This window comes from Gigantopelta aegis, chromosome 2 (genome assembly GCF_016097555.1).
Source record: "Gigantopelta aegis isolate Gae_Host chromosome 2, Gae_host_genome, whole genome shotgun sequence".
In the NCBI taxonomy this organism is placed as follows: domain Eukaryota; kingdom Metazoa; phylum Mollusca; class Gastropoda; order Neomphalida; family Peltospiridae; genus Gigantopelta; species Gigantopelta aegis.
Genome location: NC_054700.1, coordinates 25516707 through 25538738, shown reverse-complemented (window position 1 = coordinate 25538738; position 22032 = coordinate 25516707). Strand labels below are relative to the sequence as shown.

The following is a 22032-nucleotide window of genomic DNA, read 5'->3' as shown; positions in this document are numbered from 1 at the left end:
CAATCTGCCCCTTTTTTCTTGGTCCCCCCCCCCCCTCCTAAAAATATGTCCTGGATCCGCCCATGAAAGGGGTCATTTTAAAATTATTTTTAAAAAAGTATAACCATTTTTAGTGCTAATTTGTGTGGCTATGTCCAATGGTTGCAAACTTATATATTTTGTTATCCCTACCCCAAAATATTGTACAAGAATTTGTCCTCGCCTCACTAGGTTTATGGGGTGATATCCACCAAAAAGCTACTCCTTACAAAAGTCTATCATACTAATTTATTAACTACAGGCACAGAGCTAATTAAAAAACACCACAAGAATTTCGCCCGCCTAGGCGATACTAATTCGTTAACTTTTGGGATCTGGCCCATGGACTAAATAACCTGTTATTCTCTTTGCCTTTACTTCATTCAACTTTTCTTCTTTCTATTTCCCCTCTTTGTCAATAAATTTGGAACAAGTTATAACATGTTTCATTTTATTGCTTGTAATATATTCATATTGCTTGTAAATTGTTGGGAGAGGCCTTAATATAGGCTAACGCCTGTTGGCCAATCCCCAGACCGCAACTGTTTTTGAACGGCAACAAATATTGCTTAAACCATCGGGACCAAATCAATCTGATTAAAATTAGTTCTACTGGTCTCACCAGTAGATCTAACAGCATTGCATGCACTCCCATGTCCAGGTGACATTTCATCTATAAATAACAATTTAAATATCGACCAATTACACTTCGCCTTTTATAACGTTATTCGGGAGCATACAAATTCTAAAAATATCGGTCGAGACTATTTATGCAATAGGCGAACTTGTTGGTCTATTTCAACATTGAAAAAACGGGGGGGGGGGGGGGGGGGGGGGGCGCAGTAATAAACTCTGGATTGTATATTAGCATAAACAGATTTTATGGCTATACCATCACATTTGTTTTTTCGTCTTGAAACGAATTTTATATTGAAATTAGTTTCCGGCATACTTCGTAATTCACCCGAATCATTTCGTATACCCTCGGCATAATCCCGAATGTTTTCAAATTCTTTTCAAATCACTGGCATGATTTTGCAAGTAAGGTTTTGATTGGTCAAATGAAAGGTCAACTAGACATGAGCTCCAACGGGCTGCTGTTAGATCCACATGTAATAGTTGAGCTAATTTTAATTAGATTGGGACCAAATTAGCATTGCAATACTCATGATCTAACATCATGACTGACTGCAGTGCTACAAAGATTGTGTTCACTTTTCTTTCTCTCCATGGGTTAAAATAATGTTTTACAGCACCACATTTCGTCTAGGTCTTTTTAATGTAAAATGAGGAAGAATATGCACACTTACAATTTGCGGCATTTTGAAACAAAAAAGTAGGAAAAACTAGGTATTTTGAAGAAAAAAAGGTAGAAAAACTAGGTATTTTGAAAAAAAAAGGTAGAAAAACTTGGAAAAACTAGGACAAAGACCAAAAACTAGTAAAAGTAGGATCGCTGGGGTTATAAGCAGTTATGTGCTTTCATGTATGTAAAAATAGAGGATTCGTCACAAGTGTTTTTAATATGGAAAATATCAACTGAATCTATGTTAATTGGTATTTGTCGAGGCTGCCCAGACAAATACCTATAACTCGACGAGGTTCATGTTTTACATATTAAAAAATATGACTGGCGAATTCTATGTATCCTATAACACTTCTATAATAACATTTTCATTCAATATTTAGTAAATTACAGTACTAAAGTTGCCTCCATCGGTAATATGACGTCATCACGATTAGCACAAATCTCAAATGTAATCCATGGGAGAGTTGTACTTGTAGTGTAATTCTATTTTGTTGGCCTACTGTGTTAGATATTAATAGAATACATCCCACCCCCTGAAAGCTAAATAATAACAAGCCTGTACATGTTGTATGTACATCAGAATTTATTACAATTCTAAAAAGAGTCCCAATGTGTACTTACAATATCTTGTATTTAGAACAATTCAATAAAATATCATTACTTAATTATAAACTGAATGATAAAAATAAATATAAATTTCTTATGGCAATGTACAGTATAAATAGTATTTATAGATACTATATACAAGTAACAAGATACAATCCTCTCCAACCCTGTTATTTTATTCAAAAATTTAAGTATGTATACCAAAAAAAAGATGAAAATCTTATGGGATGAAGTAAGAGAAAGAATTGGATGCGAAGAGCAAACCAGCATTCTGAGAGTACTGCTAAAACAATACATGTCCCCTACCGGGCCCAATTTATATTTGTTGATCTCCTAAATTCAAGGCCATAACTTTGTGAAAATTAGCAAAATGTCATGAAAGTCAAAGTTGGTCTGTTACAGAACATAATAAAGCTATACACAAAATTTTAATTCTATATCTTGAAAAACAAAAGTCCAGAAAACAAAACAAAAGTCCAGAAAACTATTTTTTGCATCTCCTCAGTTCAGGGGCCATAACTCCATGAAAAATGTGTAAATTCCCATGAAAGTCAAACTTGTTCTGTAACGGTAAATTATATAGAGAATAATACATGAGTGGCCGTTAGATACCATTTTATCTTACAATAGTGGTCTTAAAATGTATCTAACGAGCGAAAGCGATTTTGATACTTTTAAAACGAGTTGTAAGATAAATGGCATCTAACGGACAGGAATATTATTCTATTTCTTACATATTCTCAAAAACAAGGTTTTAAGCAAATTTTAACATCTTTTTTTACTAAAAATTATTTACAGTCCTTTCACTGATGCATCACAGACTAATGATTGTCAGGTTAACTATACATCACAGTGATGCCTACAAATGTTTCTTTTTTTACCTCAGGCTAACGCCTTTGGTCAAAAATTACATTTGTGGGATCAAATAGACAATAATACCTGCAAATCTAAAAACTCCATATGGTTATCTCCTAACTGGTGTATGGTACAATATTATTGGATGAGTTGACTCCACAGGCACTTGACACAGATTAGTATACATGAATAAATGACAAATTCATATATGACAAATTTATTGCCACTTAACGTGTATTTATATATACAAAAAATTTTGATCTTTACTATATTATACTACGTTATCTTTTATATAGTAGGAATCGAAAATTTTTGGTATATGTAAATACATGTTAAATGGCAATAAATTTGTCATATATGAAGAGAGTATGTACAAAATATTGCGGAAATATTTCAAGTTTACCGATATACAATTTAAAAAAAAAATTTTTTTATTCATGTACACTAATCTGTGTCAAGTGCCTGTGGTTGACGCTTACAAACCAATGACTTTGTACTAAATATGACGTCATCATGATTTGGTAAACATACACAATGACGTCATGTACCTTAAGCATTTGCATTTATGTCTCTCCGTTTTAGTGTTAAATTTGTAATAAAATGCTATTTTAATACACTTCATTACACATTTTTTGAAAGAATAAATAGAACTTTGGTTTTTAAACTTGATCTGTGATCATGAATAAAATACAAAGTCATAGCAATACTCAGAATAGTGTGAAAAGTTGTTCATATCTTTGCTATAAATGTAGTCATAATTCTAAAAAAAACAAATGACTGAGGTAAAAAAAATAGAATCACAAACTCGGTACCAGTTATTATCAAATTCATGTCCCTCATGAAATAATTTTCATTTGTCATTTGCTAAAGCTTTCGACAAGTGAAAATTAGTTCACTCAGGACATAAATTTGATAATAACTGGTTCTTCATTTATTATCCTCTATATAATCAAAGAATATTGATGTCTTCTTGTGGTAGGTTCAAATTATTGTAAATCATCATAAAACATTGGTTCAATGTTACTGCACCGAGTATTAGAACTAAATTTTTTAGTTTCTTTCAGACAAAAGAGAACATTTGCTTACTGACACCCCAGTAAACTGTGAAACTGGCAGCCATTAAAGTCAAACATACAATACTTGTAAAACTTCACCTAGACAATACACTGCAACCACACAGGCTACTCCTCATTAACCACACGGTATTTTTTATACAGGTATACAGTACTTTTGTTATAAATAGCATAGTATTGGGGGTTTTATATATAGAAATATACCAGGCATGCAACATTGGTTCAAATATAAGACATTACTAAGGGGAATCGACCCTAGTATCTGCCGCACCACAGGCAGGTGTTCTACAACCAGTTTGTTTGGCATAGAGGAAAATTCTCAAGCAAAAAACAAAACTTTTTAAGGCTTGTAATTTGAACAAATGGAAAATATAAATGAAGCATATCCAACACAACAAATAACAACATGCTTCATTTGAGAATGTGTGTGTTTAACACATGTTAAAATCTGCAAAACCTCCATGTCGAGTTCAGAAAATTGTTTTTTAATGATAAACACAAGAATATTATTAACAGAACAATCAGTTAAAAACTGAATGTTCAACAGGTCCCCAATAAGCAGTTTTATTTTTATCAGAAGCTATTAGTTTTCGAGCAAAACAGAAATATGCTGCCATAGACCACTTCTAATTGGAAGCAAAATTCCTTTTGTTTGCCAAGTCTACATGCTTGCATCCAGTACCTTGATGATGTGGTGCAGGATGTGGCTCAGTGGTAGAGCACTCATCTGACATCCAGTAAACACACACTACAAATACTGAATAGTTTTCTTCTTTTTTTAAAATTATTGATCATGTATTATTATATTTGAGATGTATGATTGAGATTATATTTATTTTTCCCCACTCTTAAAGGCATATAGCCCCCCCTCCCCCCCCAGGGGGTTGTCACATGACTATAGAAATATCCCACCTTTTCTTCCATCTCAGTCGTAATCTAGGTTAATTTTATTTATAATCCCTGTAGACTTGGGGTTGCAAATAGATTTGTAAACTTGCCCGTGGGAATATGCTTTTAAGATTTGGAAAAAAATAAAATACATGTATTATCTAACGACGCACTCAACACATCTTATTTAAGGACCACACAGATATTGAGAGAGGCAATCCACTGTCACCACTTCATGGGCTACTCTTTTCGATTAGCAGCAAGGGATTTTTTATATGTACCATCCCCCAGACAGGGTAGTACATACCACAGCCTTTGATATACCAGTTGTGGTGTTTAAGATTTGGATGCATGAAATTTACCATTGGTCTGTCATCTTGTGTAAACCGGAATTACATTTTCAAATTGTAGGGAGAGGCCTTGATATAGACATTTTGCCTGTTGGCCAATCCCCAACCAGCATTATAATTGGGAATAAATATTGTTTAAACCAGATGCAATAAACTGTCAACAAGTTAAAAGTTTGTTTTGTGTACTGACACCACTAGAGCACATTGATTTATTAATCATAGGCTATTGGATGTCAAACATTTGGTAAGTTTGACATATATTCTTAAAGAGAAAACTTGCTACTTTTTTCCATTAGTAGTAACAATTACAACCTTGTCAAGTCATTTGACCCTGCCTTGTGCAGATATGATTCAGATCACGATAAGATACTTATCTTGTTGTGCCTTCAGTTTAGTTGGTTACTGTTGTGTAACTGTCCTGTTAAGAACATAACTTTGCACAGCACATCTCATAAGGAACTATATTGGATCATGTCATCAATGAAGTATATTGCTTAGTGAGACCTTACAATTATGAATACTGAATTTTTTAAAGTTCTAATTCATCAAATTTCTTTTGTTTAACGACACCACTAGAGCACATGAATATATTATATTAATCACTGGCTACTGGATGTCAAACATTTGGTAATTTGGACATATATTCTTAAAGAGGAAACCTGCTAAATTTTTCCATTAGTAGCAAGGGATATTTTATATGCACCATCTGACACAGGATAGTACATACCACGGCCTTTGATATACCAGTCATGGTGCACTGGCTGAACGAGACATAGCCCAATGAGCCCACTGACAGAGATTGATCCCAAACCGACTGTGCATCAAGCGAGCACTTTACCACTGGGCTATGTCCCACCCTTTTAAGTTCTAATTCATACTCTTAAGTACAGTAAGCATTCTTTTTACGTTCTAACTCATACTCTTAAGTACAGTAAGCATTCTTTTTAAGTTCTAATTCATACTCTTAAGTACAGTAAGCATTCTTTTTAAGTTCTAATTCATACTCTTAAGTACAGTAAGCATTCTTTTTAAGTTCTAACTCGTACTCTTAAGTACAGTAAGCATTCTTTTTAAATTTATAGTTATCAACAGAAAATATCTTACAAATAATCTGAATGACTCAGAAAAATAATACTGAACAAGTAACAGAGAAATTATTTATATGAAACAGATTTAGCCAAAGAGACCTACATTCATTTCATTCAACTTATTTTCGTGCTTATATCCAATTAAGGTTCAAGCATGCTGTCCTGGGCACATACCTCAGCTATCTGGCCTACAAACATGTTACAACATATGCCGTTGTTTAATATTTTAAGTACAATAATGAGACCACAAACCTATTTTAATAATGATATTAATTAACAAAATATACAAACAATATTCTAATAATCTGGAATAAAAATGTAAGCACTTTATTATGAGTGAGCAAGCAGCAGGTACATTTATATAGTACTGATGTACCTTTCATCACAATACAAATGAGACCAAGCAAAATATCACATCTATTCAATTTATTGCTTTAAATAACAATTTTTCATATCTACTCATGTGAATTTTATTGCTGGGTATATAATGATGCTTGAATTCACACACCAGTATTTCAAATTTTATGGGAAACATTTTGGGGGGGTTTCATGCTCCATGCTGATAAGAACCCCTCAGAAACCGTTTTTCAGTAATCATGGTAATGGTGCATTATGTTATTTGATAACAAGTAATTCAGTTTCGGTTCTGTAACTTTTCCAACACACTATAGAAACAATTATTACTGTGAAATTCTGAGGCCTGAAATTCTTGTGGGAGTCCACAAGGTCAAATTTTAAAATCTCAAGTAAAAACGTTTGTTTTGTTTAATGACACAACTAGAGCACATTGATTTATCAATCATTGGCCAATGAATGTCAAATGTTTGGTAATTTTGACACATATTCTTATTTAGAGAGGAAACCCACTACATTTTTTCATTAGTAGCAAGGCATCTTTATATGCACCATCTCAGACAGGATAACACATACCACGGCCTTTGATATGCCAGTTGTGGTGCACTGGTTGGAACAAGAAATAGCCTAATGGGCCCACTGACCGCACATCAAGCAAGTGCTTTACCACTGCGCTACGTCCTGCTCCCTGGACACAAGTAAATGCTTACATCAATTTAAAGTGTTTGGAATTGTCTCACATCCTAACAATTGAACAGGATTAATTTTCAAAAGGTATGTACAAAATCCCAATACCATCAAAACTCTGGCATCAAAGATCAAGACATTTCCATGACTTTTACAAACATTAAAACAAGGAAAACGAATGAATGAATGTTCAATGACACCCGAGCACTAAAACAAGGAAAACGACACCTGAAGCACAGATATGAATATTCCAAGCAAGAAACTGTGGGTCGAATTTACAAAGTCTGTTTATGTCTTACACGCGTGTAACTACATACATTTACAATGCTTAAAGTTAAACACCTGCTTTTAAGAAAGACCGGCTTCGTAAACTGGGATCCCAGTCGAGGCATGGGATTTTTAATCCAGATACCGACTCCAAACCCTGAGTGAGTGCTCCGCAAGGCTCAATGGGTAGGTGTAAACCACTTGCACCGACCAGTGATCCATAACTGGTTCAACAAAGGCCATGGTTTGTGCTATCCTGCCTGTGGGAAGCGCAAATAAAACATCCCTTGCTGCTAATCGGAAAGAGTAACCCATGTAGTGGCGACAGTGGGTTTCCTCTCAAACTCTGTGTGGTCCGTAACCATATGTCTGACGCCATATAACCGTAAATAAAATGTGTTGAGTGCGTTGTTAAATAAAACATTCCTTTCTTTCGTAAACTGGGCCCTGTGTGTTTGAACAAGAAGTACCATACAATATTTCTAGAAGACAGTGTACACATAGCTCAACAAGATACGCTCCCATTCTAAACAATGAACATAACAATACTTCTGACAAATAGCCATTTTGATGGGAAGTTAAAACAGGACATAATTTCATATTAATTTATACACATCCGATGTGTTGTTTGTCACTCATATACTTGTAGCTCGACATATCTTTTCAATATGACTGTAACAGTGCGACATTTATAACCCTTCAAACATTTTATGTTTAACTATATCAACATAAAGAGTTGTGCTATAACTTTTGCCCAAGGTGCATTATACTTGAGTATGTTAATCCATACTGTCAACTGTCTTCTTAATTTGGACTAATGCAGACATCAAACTAACAGTCACAAAATCAAATACAAAATGAAAATGAATAAGATAAAAAAAAAAAAAAAAAAAAAAATATTGGTTTGTTTTTTTTTAATTTTTTATCGACCCAGAATCATTCTTACAAATAATGTTGAACATAAATAATATTAAATACATAATTATAATACAGAAAGAGTACTGTTAAGAATAAATATGTTGAGAGAGAGAGAGAGAGAGAGAGAGAGAGAGAGAGAGAGAGAGAGAACTGTAAGACCGTAATATATTAAAAAAGAAATTGATCATGGGTAATAAATAACATGATAAACTCGCCATCATTCATATCATGTTTATATCCCTCATGAAATAATTTTCACTGTCACTCAGTAAAGTCAGACAAATTATTTCACTCTGAACATAAACATGATACAAAATGGAAGCTTATTTAATACCCTAAATATTTCATTAAAAATTATTCATATTTAATGAGCTTTAATGAGGCTCTATATTATTGTATTTTGTTTGATTAAGAAAACGAATTTGGCTACACATAATAAAAACAAGTTTAACAAGCTTAGAGGTGGGGTTTGTCGATATTCCTTATTTTCTTTGCACACTTCGTATGTGTTATCTCAACATTAAACAATAATGAGAGTCAAGCAGTCGGTGAACAGCTGGTGGTAATCTCAGGGAGGCTGACATTTGGCTTGTTTTTTTTTTTTATTAACATCCTATACAAATGATTTCATATAATCTCATGCATAATAACCAACATTTCGTGAAACAACAGCTAGAAAATGAGCTAATAACAATTAAAAAGCAGTTAATAATCATTAAAAACAAGCTAGCAACCATTACCTTGACCGACTAGTCAACTCATGAGAAAACAGCTTCTTTTATATCACAGACTAAAATGCATCGTTAATATAACTATTAAACCTTGCAATGCTGATTCAGTTCAGTTGTTTTATATATATAATGTTTTTGGTCCATGTAACTAAATAAACAAACTAAGAGTAATCCAGTGTGTACTACTGTAAATCTCTTACATATTTACACACAAAAACATTCCAATCTGTTAATGACATTTTCATAGTACATTTTAAAAAGTCCATTTTATTTTCAGTTCTGTACACTTCATGCTGTTACCCAATGGCATGTGACACATGCGCACTAGAATATGTCCATGTACCATGTTACATAACTCACATCATTCAAATCAGCATCATTCAAGCATCATTTCTGACTGAAGTGCAGAAAGTACTAGCCCACTTACCAAATGTGAATGAAAATTCAATATACTGTAAATCATAAATATTAGCTACCTTAAATTTTAGCGGAATCAACATTAGTGATCTATTAGCAACATAAAACTTTAGCGAGGTTGGCATATCAAACATTCAAAAACTTTGTGGCATTTTTAGGATCTTTTTAAGAACATTTGCCATCATATTGCCGTCACGCAACATGCACTATTTCCAGTTGTAAATGGCCTCAAACATTAAGTGAAGCTGCTTACCGTTAACTTAAATTCAGTAAAAACATTGCAGTTCTATACATGCAAACTAATTATTATTGTTGTTTACTATTCCTATTGTTGAATCAATAGCAAGTTGTGTGTTTGACGACAAAACCGAGTCGTTTTTCGGAACCAGAAATGTCGGTGCACTGGAGATTATCGTTGATCAAGTGGCCAAGCCCAGTACAATGAATAATTACCATTGATATATACACAGTTTGATAACAAAATAAAAAATTTATTTTAAAATAAATATGAAAAACAGGTTATGTATGCGTGTTTCTAATGTTATTAGACTTCGTTGTGTTTTGTATATTGCAGTACACAGGCTTTGACAGTAGTGAAGTGTTATTGATTCTTGGAAACTGTTTAAGTGTGTTTGTTTATTGTTAACAGTTCTTGGTTCAAATAAATTGTACACTATTAATGTATATAGGTAGTAAATATCTATGTCTTTTTTTTAATGTCTTAAATTTAGCATCATGAAATGTTAGCATTTTGTAAGGCCTCGCTAAATTCGCTAATATTTTATGCTTGCTAACATTTCCTGTTTTACAGTATATTAATTACTTTGTTTCATCCATTTTAACGGTTAACCAGACAAAAAATGTTTTTCCAAGTTGAAGCCAAATATAGTGAGGTGACATTATGTACATTTTCATTTCCCATAAAGGCTATTTCAATTTTATTGAAAAATATTTAAAATCTGCATTAAATAGATTTTTTGGCTGAAAGGAAAAAAGTATCATTGAGTTAACTCCCTTGAATAGTGACATACTTTATGCAATTTTCCCTAACTGCAGCGGTGTACTGCCATACTGAAACTTATCAAGAATGACATCACATATGAACAACAATGTCATCCTCGTTTTCGAATAGATATTTTGTAAAACACTTTCTGACGCTTACATGAAAGCAAAAGTAGGAATACCACTTTTTACTTGTTATTTGGAATGCAAAGTATACAGTAAAATTTATAGTTAATAATTGTATAATAAAGTTAACCTTTAAAGGCATTTGTAAATTATAACAATATATAATATATTATTATTATATTGCTGTGCTCTAGACTGATGGACTAGTAGTAGAAATTCTGATGGCCGAGTACAGTTTGGCTGGTACTGGTTGGATGGGTTAGTGAGACATTTTCCATTTCTGTACTCCTGTGAGGTAAAAGTCAGTATACACAGACAATGTGACAGAGAGTGAGAATATGCACAATTGCCCAAAGCTACAAACTTGAAGGTTGCTGCTGTTGCTGTGTTGTGACTGGGTACTGATTACCATTGGTCTCCTTGTGGAGATACTTCTCACTCAGCTTGTCGATGAATCGGTCGTCCGAGCTACAAGACGACAGGTGCAGATCACTCTCACACACCACTCTCTCAGTCTCGACTCCCTGGATCAATTGTGCAGCCCTCGACTTCAGACGCATCATGCGTGACACGTGGTCGCGGTCCTCGCCATCACCCGAGTCAGACGGACGTAGTCTAGCAGGCGACTTGCCGTCCAGCAAGAACCCATCTCTCAATGGCACGAAGGAATCGTCAAGAGACAAAGGCCCATCCGAGGTTTCCACATCACTGTGCAGTGAGAAGTCAAGAACACTTTGACCGAGGTGAGTCATAGTACGTACTGAAGCACTAGGAGAATGTGCAGCAGATAACTTTGGAACAAAAGGCGAAAGAGAAATAAGACTTGCAGACGACGTTTCTTGAGGAAAGGGGATTTTCCTCAAATTGTCTGTAAGAGAGCTTTTCACACTAAACGGATTGCTACTCAAAGACCATGAAGTGTCGTTCTTCTTGTTATTTATAAACTGCGACGATTTGGCTGCAAACAGCTCATCCAATGAACTTAGAAATGGTGACTGGAAACTAGAATCAACGTTTCTCAAGCTTGTGTTATCAGTTCTGACAGGCGAGTCAGCAGAGTGTGTCGACAGTGCGGATTTTGGATGTGAACGGTTCTCTGGTGAAACAACCTTCAGTCTACTGTTGTTTTGTCTGGAGATCGCCCGTTCTTGTTCAGCTAACAGATTGTCACCAGACCCAAGCAAGTCATCCACACCAGGGGACAGATTCAGATCAGGTGTCAGGTAATCATCACCTTCTGAATCAGACTGCTGAACACCCACACCAGTTTCCAAACCTTCATCAGCAGCTGGGAACTCTTCATTCTCTAGCTCATAGTCTGATTTTACAGGAAACTCTTCATTCTCTAGCTCATAGTCTGATTTTACAGGAAGCTCTTCATTCTCTAGCTCATAGTCTGATTTTACAGGAAACTCTTCATTCTCTAGCTCATAGTCTGATTTTACAGGAAGCTCTTCATTCTCTAGCTCATAGTCTGATTTTACAGAAAATTCTTCATTCTCAAATTCGTCATCAGATTTTACAGGAAATTCTTCTTTATCTACTTCATTATCAGATTTGTCAGACAACTCTTCATTCTCTACTTCATTATCAGATTGAACAGGAAACTCTTCATTCTCTAGGTCATACTCTGATTTTAAAACATCCATGTTTTCATGGAAACTATTATTTTCAGGAATTTCTATAATTTTCATATCTGAATTGACTGCAAGAAAATCCCAGTCAGGAAATTGTTCATTTTCCAGGGTGGTATGTGTCTGTTTTTGTGTTGTTTCACATTGGTGATTGCTATATGGCTCACGATGAAGAGTTGTGTCCCCTATATCCTCCATACTGTGTTCTCGACTTGACTGTGGGGAAATTGCTGAAAAAATAAGAAGTAAAAATTTAATCAATTTTTTTTATAGCAGAGCAGACATTATTTTATAAAAAGCCTAGGAGAGTGAAAAATTGCACTTCTTAAAATGTGGAGGAGAGGAAAATTGGTTTTAAATGGGAGGTACAGTGCAGTTGGTTAAAATGACTGGCACCCCTATGTTGAACTGACTGGTATGCAGAAGTGTTGGCATGTCTCAAAGAACTGAACGTCTGATAGGAAACCATTATCAGGGATAAAAATTAAGCAATATTTACAATGGACTGAGGGACAAAACAGTCTAGAAACGTTCAAGTAGGAACTATGTGAATGACAGAAAAGCAACATTGGTGGCGATTTGAAAACAATAAACACTTTACTATTGTGCCTGTATAATAATCACACTGGAACATGGCGAACTTGTCTGGGGAACTGACAGTATATAATCTGTTTTTCCTTGTTTTTAATGACACCAGTAGGAGCACATTAGTTTATTTATCATCAGCTACTGGATTTCAAACATTTGATAATTTTTACATATAATCTTAGAGGAAACCCGCTATATTTTTGCATTAGTAACAAGGCATCTTTTATTAGTAACAAGGGATCTTTTATATGCACTATCCTATAGACAGGATAGCACATATCATGGCCTTTGATATACCAGTCAGCACATATCATGGCCTTTGATATACCAGTCATGATGCACTGGCTGGAATGAGAAATAGTCCAATGGGCCCACCGACGAGGATCGATCCCAAACCAACCGTGCATCAAGTGAGCGCTCTACCACTGGGCTACGTCCTGCCTCCATATATAAATTGTACTCCATGCAGTGTTGTGTTTGTCATAAACCATTTTGTACCTGATGCCTCCACAGTTTGCACCGGGTCAACCTCAGGCATGGACAGCTGTTTCCGCGCACTATTCTTGTGCTGATCATGTTCTGCCCTAGCCTCTTGAAACAATCGACGTAATTCCGGCTCCAGCGGACTTCTTGGTATTCGATCCTTTGATACAAAGGCTTCCTCACCTAAAATGTTACAGATGTAAACTTCAGGAGAGCAGTATTTTGTAAAATATCTTATTACCCCAGCAGTCACTCATAACAGGGAAAATATTTTCCATATTTTCTCAGTGAGAAATATTTTGCATTGGTCTAACGAAGAATACTATTGGACAATTTGACGCTCACAAACCAATGACCTTGTCGGTACTAAATATGACATCATGATTTGGCAAACACACAAAATTACGTCATGTAGTTTAAAGAGTGCGTTTACGGCTCTCTATTTTTGGTGTTAAATTTATAACAAAATGTCATTTTAATGCAATTCCTTATAGATTTTGTAGCAGAATAAAGAACACTTTTGGTTTTTTAAAATTATTTATGAACGTGATTAAATTACAAAGTTATAGCAATTCTCAGAAAAGTGCTCAAAGTGGTTTACATCGTTTCTACACAGGTTGGCCTTTCGTGCAAGTGCGTCGAAAATAAAGGCTTCTAGAGAAAAAGTAGCCGAGGTAATAAATAGAATAACAAACTTGGTACCAGTTATTATCAAATTTATGTCCCTCGTGAAATAATTTTCATTTGTCACTCGCTAAAGCTCGTGGCAACTGAAAATTATTTCACTCGGGACATAAATTTGATAATAACTGGTAACTCGTTTATTATCCTCTATTTATAGCATTTGTTTTAGTCATTTGAGAAATATCTATTAAAAATAACAGAAGTAACTTTATGAGACTGCTGTGAAAAAACATTGAGGGGAGTATAAATGCTCCCCTAACTTAGATTATGGGGAGTTATCTTAGATATTACCATACTGAAATCAAATAAAGTGACATTCTAAAATGAGCCAAAGAAATCTGAATTAGTCTGAGGGGAGTGATAGGGAGCAAGAGTGCTAGCTCCCCTTAAACATCAAACTATGATGACATGTTGAAATGGTGATCCAATTAAAAACTAAACAAATTCACTTAAAGGCACATAGAAATTAATAACTTTTAACGTTTGCTAAATATAACCATATGGTGTTGAAATGTTAAACAGAACTGTTATCAGACTATACCATGACAGCTTAATGGTACAATATTTAAGTTCAAATTCAATTATGAACAGCAAGCAAATGTTATTTAAAACAGTTACCATGTTAATAATGTTAAATATTATCATTTACTACGAACATAATTACTTCAAACTTACTCAAGATAATTAAATAGTCTATTACATAAACTACTAATTAACACATTGTTTGTAACCCAATCTAAACTTTATTCCAATAAAACGTTGAGGGGTTTTTGTCAGTAATTTCAGTTTGGCTTGAATTTTGCAGAGAAAAACAAGTTGTATTTTTTGTGCAATTTGTAAAAAACATTGGTCAAAATATAAATAAAACAGCAATACTCACTCATCTGCTCACCGAGTTTAGAGTTTAGTGGGATAAACTAAGCAATAAAATGTTATTTTAAACTCCATAAGCAGATGTCATTCTTCCTATAATAATAGCTGGTTTGTTACTCACTCAGTGCAGCAACGGGATTTTCCAAGTTTATGTCTGTCAGGGTAGAGATGTCAGGGGGAGACAATCCAAACTGACGGAGACTCTCTTCTAAGCGAGCTACTTCAGCTTTCAGGTCAGCTTCCTGCTGCATCACTGCCGAGACGATCTGAATTAAAGTTTGTTTTGTTCAACGACACCACTAGATCGTCATTCTTTTTTAATCATTGGCTATTGGATGTCAAACATTTGGTAATTCTGACATATAGTCTTAGAGAGGAAACCTGCTACATTTTTCCATTAGTAGCAAGGAATCTTTTATATGCATCATCCCATAGACAGGATAGCACATACCATGGCCTTTGACATACCAGTCGTGATGCACTGGCTGGAACAAGAAATAGCCCTATGGGCTCACTGATGGGGATCAATCCTAGATCGACTGTGCATCAAGCGAGCGATTTACAACTGGGCTATGTCCCGCCCCTGAGACAATCTGACAATAGAACACATCTCGGTCAAACGAATGGAAAGAATATTTAACAGAACTTCAGCACATTTTAAACAACAGTTATTGTTGTCTTAACATACGGTTATTGATAATTGGTCACAGAAAAGAGAGAGGGAAGAAACCTGTTGCCACTAGATGGGCTACTCTTACCGATAAAGCAGCAAGGGATCTTTATATACATCGTTCCTCATACACAGGACAGATACATGCCACATCCCTTGAATGTTCAAAAGTTTGGTTTTTGTTTAACAACACCACTAGAGCACCTTCATTTATTAGTCATCAGCTATTGGATGTCAAACATTTGGTAATTCTGACATATGGTCTTACAGAAAACCAGCCACATTTTTTCTGTTAACAGCAAGAGGTCTCATATATGCATTTGTTCTACAGACAGGACACTATATACCACAGCCTTTGATACACCAGTTGTGTGGCACTGGGACAAACTCCACCAGAGAATGGATCTACCAAATGGGGTTTGATCCTAGAACCCAAGCAAGTGCTTTACCAGCCTCTTTGTGCCAGTCTTAGTTCTCTACTAGCTGAATTGCCACAGTATTAAATGTCTCGCCTGTAATAAACGTTTTTGATGTAGTGTGATGAACATCCACAAGTGCAACTATAAACCAAGTTTCTTTCACCTAAGATTTATCATTTGTGAGAATCTAATCTAACTGGTTTTAAAGAACACCAACCTTATCCGCGAGAATATCATGTGATTTTGGTCGTACTATCTGTGATGGGGTAAGACACTGTGGCTTTACTGAGGCACTTTGTTTGGACAGCGTCGAGTGATGAGACGAAAACGCCTGTAATTTTGAAGACATCACCTTAGTTGACTGCTCATTCACAGTCTTGGCAGCCTGGTGTCGTGAGGGTGTCGTCCGGTCGTCAAGCGAATCTCGCCTCACAGGTTTGTGTTGTTGAGATACAAACTGCTGACTGTGTGAAGTCCCGAGCAGTGTGCTAGCTGTATGATGATCAGCTTCACGAGATCGACCAGTAGGTAATGAGCACTTGTCTACAGTACTGGTGTTAGCAAGTCGACAACGCTGAAAACAAAGAGAGGTACCGAGATAAATGATCACATTTTACGGTGGTACAATAAAATACAGGCCAGGGTGGCAAAGCAGCAGTTAGCAGGGCTGTCTCTGGCACTCGCCAAACTTGACAAATGCGAATTTCAAAATCAATGGTGAATTTTATTTTAATTTGGAGAAATAATTTCATGAAATAACTGATATTTTGTTAAAAAAATAACAGAGTTTCTGCCATTTTTGAAGTTTAGTAGATAATTTCACTAATTTGTTCTGCTAACCCATCTCTGGGTTAGGGCAAAACATGGCAGAGCAGACACAGCCACAGACACACAAACAGTGGTGTTTTCAGTAGGTATTGTAAAGTGTGTTCCTAGAATCCTACACGGGTATTCCCCAGTGCAACATAATCTCAGTATTTTACTGCACACATCAAACCGAAACAAAAGGTGTATATTTTGGGTTACCAAATTACAGGCTTAGACAAATCCATTAGCCAGCGACGGAATTTTTGGTCTGGGCTAGTGGAAATTATCAATTGTGTTACTATAATACATAGGGCACTAGCCAAAGCTTCTGTGAGGGCTTGTGACTTTCTCAAACATTTATCTAACACAGTAAATTTTTATGTGCCAGTGTAAACTATAAATGGGTTATGCAAACTGTAAATTCTCAGAAACCTATCCTAAAATTTACAAACTGTTTATCAACCAATACATTGGTGGCACTAAAGTCTGCATATTTGTGTTATATTTTAAATGCAAATGTATCTTTCAAATGTTAGTTTTTTAACCGCCACAATACAATGGAACAATAAACGTCTTACTACTGAAAGCAAATTTTTTAATAATACTTTCAAACTCAAGTAATGAGCACTTTTTTCAGTCTCACCCCGTGTATATACTGGCCTGCATCATGGTATACAAGTCTGCGCAGCAACAAATAAAACAACCATTTCTGTCGCTACTGTTCACCAAAACAACAAACAGTTAATGGATCTGACTTTTCTTAAGGTCTAGATAACAAACACTTCCTATTATAGTTTGTTTCAGGTTAATTTAGATTATGCAAATAAGATAAATATAAATGGTGTTCCATGCTCCATAGTTTGGATAACACAAAAATGACAATATAAAAAAAGCCAATGTCATAATTTATAATCATTATTTAACAAAAGTTGTCCGTTATTAACTGTGTAATTGAGAACTAATATGTATGTTGCTTATGTTAACCATACAGGACAATGATAATTATTAAACAGACAATAGCTGAAAATATGTATGTTGCTTATGTTAACCATATAGGACAATGATAATTATTAAACAGACGATAGCTGAAAATATGTATGTAGCTTATGTTAACCATATAGGACAATGATAATTATTAAACAGACGATAGCTGAAAATAGGTCACGAGGGTAGATTTACATTTTGGGCAGCCATATTGCTTGTGTTGTGTCACTTGGAGGGAAATTCAAAGTATGCATGGATGTTTACGTTAACAGATAAAATAAAACATTTCATTTATGGATTCATAAATTACAATAAGGTAATACAGCTTCTATGTAAACTTGTGCAAGTTGATATACAAAGTTGATCATTACAGAGGTGACCAACAAATGTGTTGACAGGTGATGTGAAAACAGGCTGATCGAGGTTGGCAAAAATGTGCCTTTAGTGGATTAATTCAGTCTTATTCAATAAAATTGTTATCTATCAGGTTAATACATATACATACAATCAAGATGTGTTGGTTTGACAATTGTTTTATGAATTAAATTAATGTTGTTTGTTTGTTTACAAACATACTGAACATTGGTTTTAAGACGTAATGTAACAATTAACATTCACAGACATGGGTGTACTAATAGTGAAAACTGTTTACTGCATCAGTGGCGGAGACATTAACCGAGTCAGTGATGACAGGATGTTTCTTTTTCTCCGTCGTGACAGAACTGACTTGTTTAACTGGTACTTTTCTCTGCCGCAGTGTACCAGGTCCTCGTGTTTTGTTGATGGGTTGTGTCAGTTTTACTTTGCTTTTTAAACTCGATATTCTTCTGTCTACCCCGACACCTGGACCTTGAGTGGATACAAGTCTATCGAAAAATAAACAAATAAACATGTATAAAGTAAAAGAAATGAACACAAACATTGAATTCACATTTGATATTTGCTCTATGTATTCAAATACAGTGAAACCGGTCTAAACTGGATTACGCAGTGGACCTAATATTTATCAGATTTAGACAGGATTCGGTGTTTAGAGAGTCGCATTTTACAAGTGAGATTATGAAACGTGGCTGGTTAGGACAGGATTCGGTGTTTAGAGAGTCGCATTTTACAAGTGAGATTATGAAACTTGGCTGGTTAGGACAGGATTCGGTGTTTAGAGAGTCGCATTTTACAAGTGAGATTATGAAACGTGGCTGGTTAGGACAGGATTCGGTGTTTAGAGAGTCGCGTTTTACAACTGAGACTGTGAAACTTGGCTGGTTAGGACAGGATTCGGTGTTTAGAGAGTCGCGTTTTACAACTGAGAGTCTGAAACTTGGCTGGTTAGGACAGGATTCGGTGTTTAGAGTGTCGCTTTTTACAACTGAGAGTCTGAAACTTGGCTGGTTAGGACAGGATTCGGTGTTTAGAGAGTCGCGTTTTACAAGTGAGACTATGAAACTTGGCTGGTTAGGACAGGATTCGGTGTTTAGAGTGTCGCGTTTTACAAATGAGACTATGAAACTTGGCTGGTTAGGACAGGATTCGGTGTTTAGAGAGTCGCGTTTTACAACTGAGAGTCTGAAACTTGGCTGGTTAGGACAGGATTCGCTGTTTAGAGAGTCGCGTTTTACAACTGAGAGTCTGAAACTTGGCTGGTTAGGACAGGATTCGGTGTTTAGAGAGTCGCGTTTTACAACTGAGAGTCTGAAACTTGGATGGTTAGGACAGGATTCGGTGTTTAGAGAGTCGCGTTTTACAAATGAGAGTCTGAAACTTGGCTGGTTAGGACAGGATTCGGTGTTTAGAGAGTCGCGTTTTACAACTGAGACTATGAAACTTGGATGGTTAGGACAGGATTCGGTGTTTAGAGAGTCGCGTTTTACAACTGAGACTGTGAAACTTGGCTGGTTAGGACAGGATTCGGTGTTTAGAGAGTCGCGTTTTACAACTGAGACTGTGAAACTTGGATGGTTAGGACAGGATTCGGTGTTTAGAGAGTCGCATTTTACAACTGAGACTTTGAAACTTGGCTGGTTAGGACAGGATTCGGTGTTTAGAGAGTCGCGTTTTACAACTGAGACTGTGAAACTTGGCTGGTTAGGACAGGATTCGGTGTTTAGAGAGTCGCGTTTTACAACTGAGACTGTGAAACTTGGCTGGTTAGGACAGGATTCGGTGTTTAGAGAGTCGCGTTTTACAACTGAGAGTCTGAAACTTGGCTGGTTAGGACAGGATTCGGTGTTTAGAGAGTCGCGTTTTACAACTGAGACTATGAAACTTGGCTGGTTAGGACAGGATTCGGTGTTTAGAGAGTCGCGTTTTACAACTGAGACTATGAAACTTGGCTGGTTAGGACAGGATTCGGTGTTTAGAGAGTCGCGTTTTACAACTGAGACTATGAAACTTGGCTGGTTAGGACAGGATTCGGTGTTTAGAGAGTCGCGTTTTACAACTGAGACTATGAAACTTGGCTGGTTAGGACAGATTTAGAAAGGTTTCAATGTATCTCCAAATCTTATGCCTTAACCGTGTGGATACTGCAGGCAAGATATCTCGCCCGACGTCACATACTGTACTGTACTGTACTGTACTGTACTGTACTGTACTGTACTGTACTGTACTGTACTGTACTGTACTGTACTGTACTGTACTGTACTGTACTGTACTGCACATTATAATAAATATACAGTGCATTGCCCAATTCATATTTCCCACCGTTTTGCACATGACACTCACCAGAAATAAAAATAGAACAGAAAACAGATTAACTGAGAGTATAGTATGGCAGCTTTAGTTGTTTTTCGTTTTCAGCAAGTATTTGGTTTGACAACAAGGGTGGAACGTCGCAGTAATTTTCAGGAATCGATAGCTGATTGGGACAGCTAACTAGATCATAAATTTGACCATTTTACCAACGAAAATCACAAAATAATCATAGTTCATTTCTCCAAAAAGATTCTTGTGAGAAAAACATTTACTGGAAATAATGGCCATAAATACTGGACATCTGGCTACAAATGCCCATAAGTAAATACAACTTTTTCAATTTTTTGCCTAATTTTAATCAACATTAACCGATCTAAAATATCATAAAAATTTGAAAAACCACAACAAATAATACGTAACAATTCAAAAATAAAATGTATTTTATGTATTTATACACATTTTAAGTGAAATTCTGTAAGTAAAAGTTATAAATTTGTAACCACTCAACGTGGTTTTTGTCAAAAAATTATTAAATAGTCAGAAGGTTAAGGAAGCTGACTTTTGTTCTTACTTTTCTATTTAATTTTCTTTCTTTCTTTGTTATAATTTGTGTTACCTGCTTTCTGTCAAAGCATGGCTTTGCATTGCTATCTTAGGAGCATACACAGGAGTGCCCTGAAATAAACGACGAGACCCTTTCCTGGCCGACTGAGCGACTGTCTCCATAATGTCAACTGCTGCTTCTGGGGTCGATACTAAAGCACAAAAAAACCATATGAGCACTAACAAAATTTGAATGAAACATTTAGCAATCAAATAATAACACATGCAAAGTTAGTACACACTCATATGTAATGTAGCAGTAAATATTATTAAAATTAATTAACTTTTGAATTGTTATTACTTATTATTCCCAAAATATTAAACATTTCTTAATATTCAACAGCTCATATTGTTCAATCCATTCCCTGCACAAATAATAAGGTCTAAACAAAATTCATTAAAAATGTAGACAAATTAATTTCTATTACAATGTCTAAGCTAGTATTTGTTAAACACACTGCATGACAAAACACTAAAATATAGTTATATTTTCCTGTATATCTTGAACTATGTGGATAATAAAGTCACAGGTTTCTCAACTGTTTTAACGTAATGCACACCCAGTTGTGAATATTATTCAAACAATTTTGTACTGGTGTGGTCTGTGGATGAGTGCTTTAATTTAATTAAGTAAATGTTAATTATGTTTACATTACTTGGTGTGCTAGTAATAGTTATAGAGATTATTATACAAGCTAGTGTGTCGTACTGATTTTACAAAATGAGTGTCAGGATTTTTGTATTACCCAAGCAAGACCGAGGGTAGTACATGAATCCTGACACGAGTTTTTTAAAATCAGTACGATTCACATACTAGTGTAATAATTTCTTTATTATTCACATTATCCAAAATATTATTCTTGTGAATACCAAGCTTGGACCATGTCAAAACGTTTCAAATGTAACT

General features: G+C 35.3%; 1 protein-coding gene across 1 annotated transcript in view; it reads right to left on the bottom strand.

The window, feature by feature from the left end:
* Positions 1-7811: 7811 nt before the first annotated feature.
* The window catches only part of LOC121383147, a 45001-nt gene continuing 30780 nt past the window's right edge, over positions 7812-22032 (bottom strand). Inside the window, exons 14-19 of the mRNA XM_041512975.1 lie at positions 21139-21277; positions 18484-18697; positions 16258-16614; positions 15073-15217; positions 13410-13577; positions 7812-12553 (exon numbers count right to left, since the gene is read on the bottom strand). Of these exons, the coding sequence (XP_041368909.1) occupies positions 11046-12553; positions 13410-13577; positions 15073-15217; positions 16258-16614; positions 18484-18697; positions 21139-21277 (2531 nt within the window). The 3' untranslated portion in view covers positions 7812-11045. The remainder of the gene's footprint in view (positions 12554-13409; positions 13578-15072; positions 15218-16257; positions 16615-18483; positions 18698-21138; positions 21278-22032) is intronic.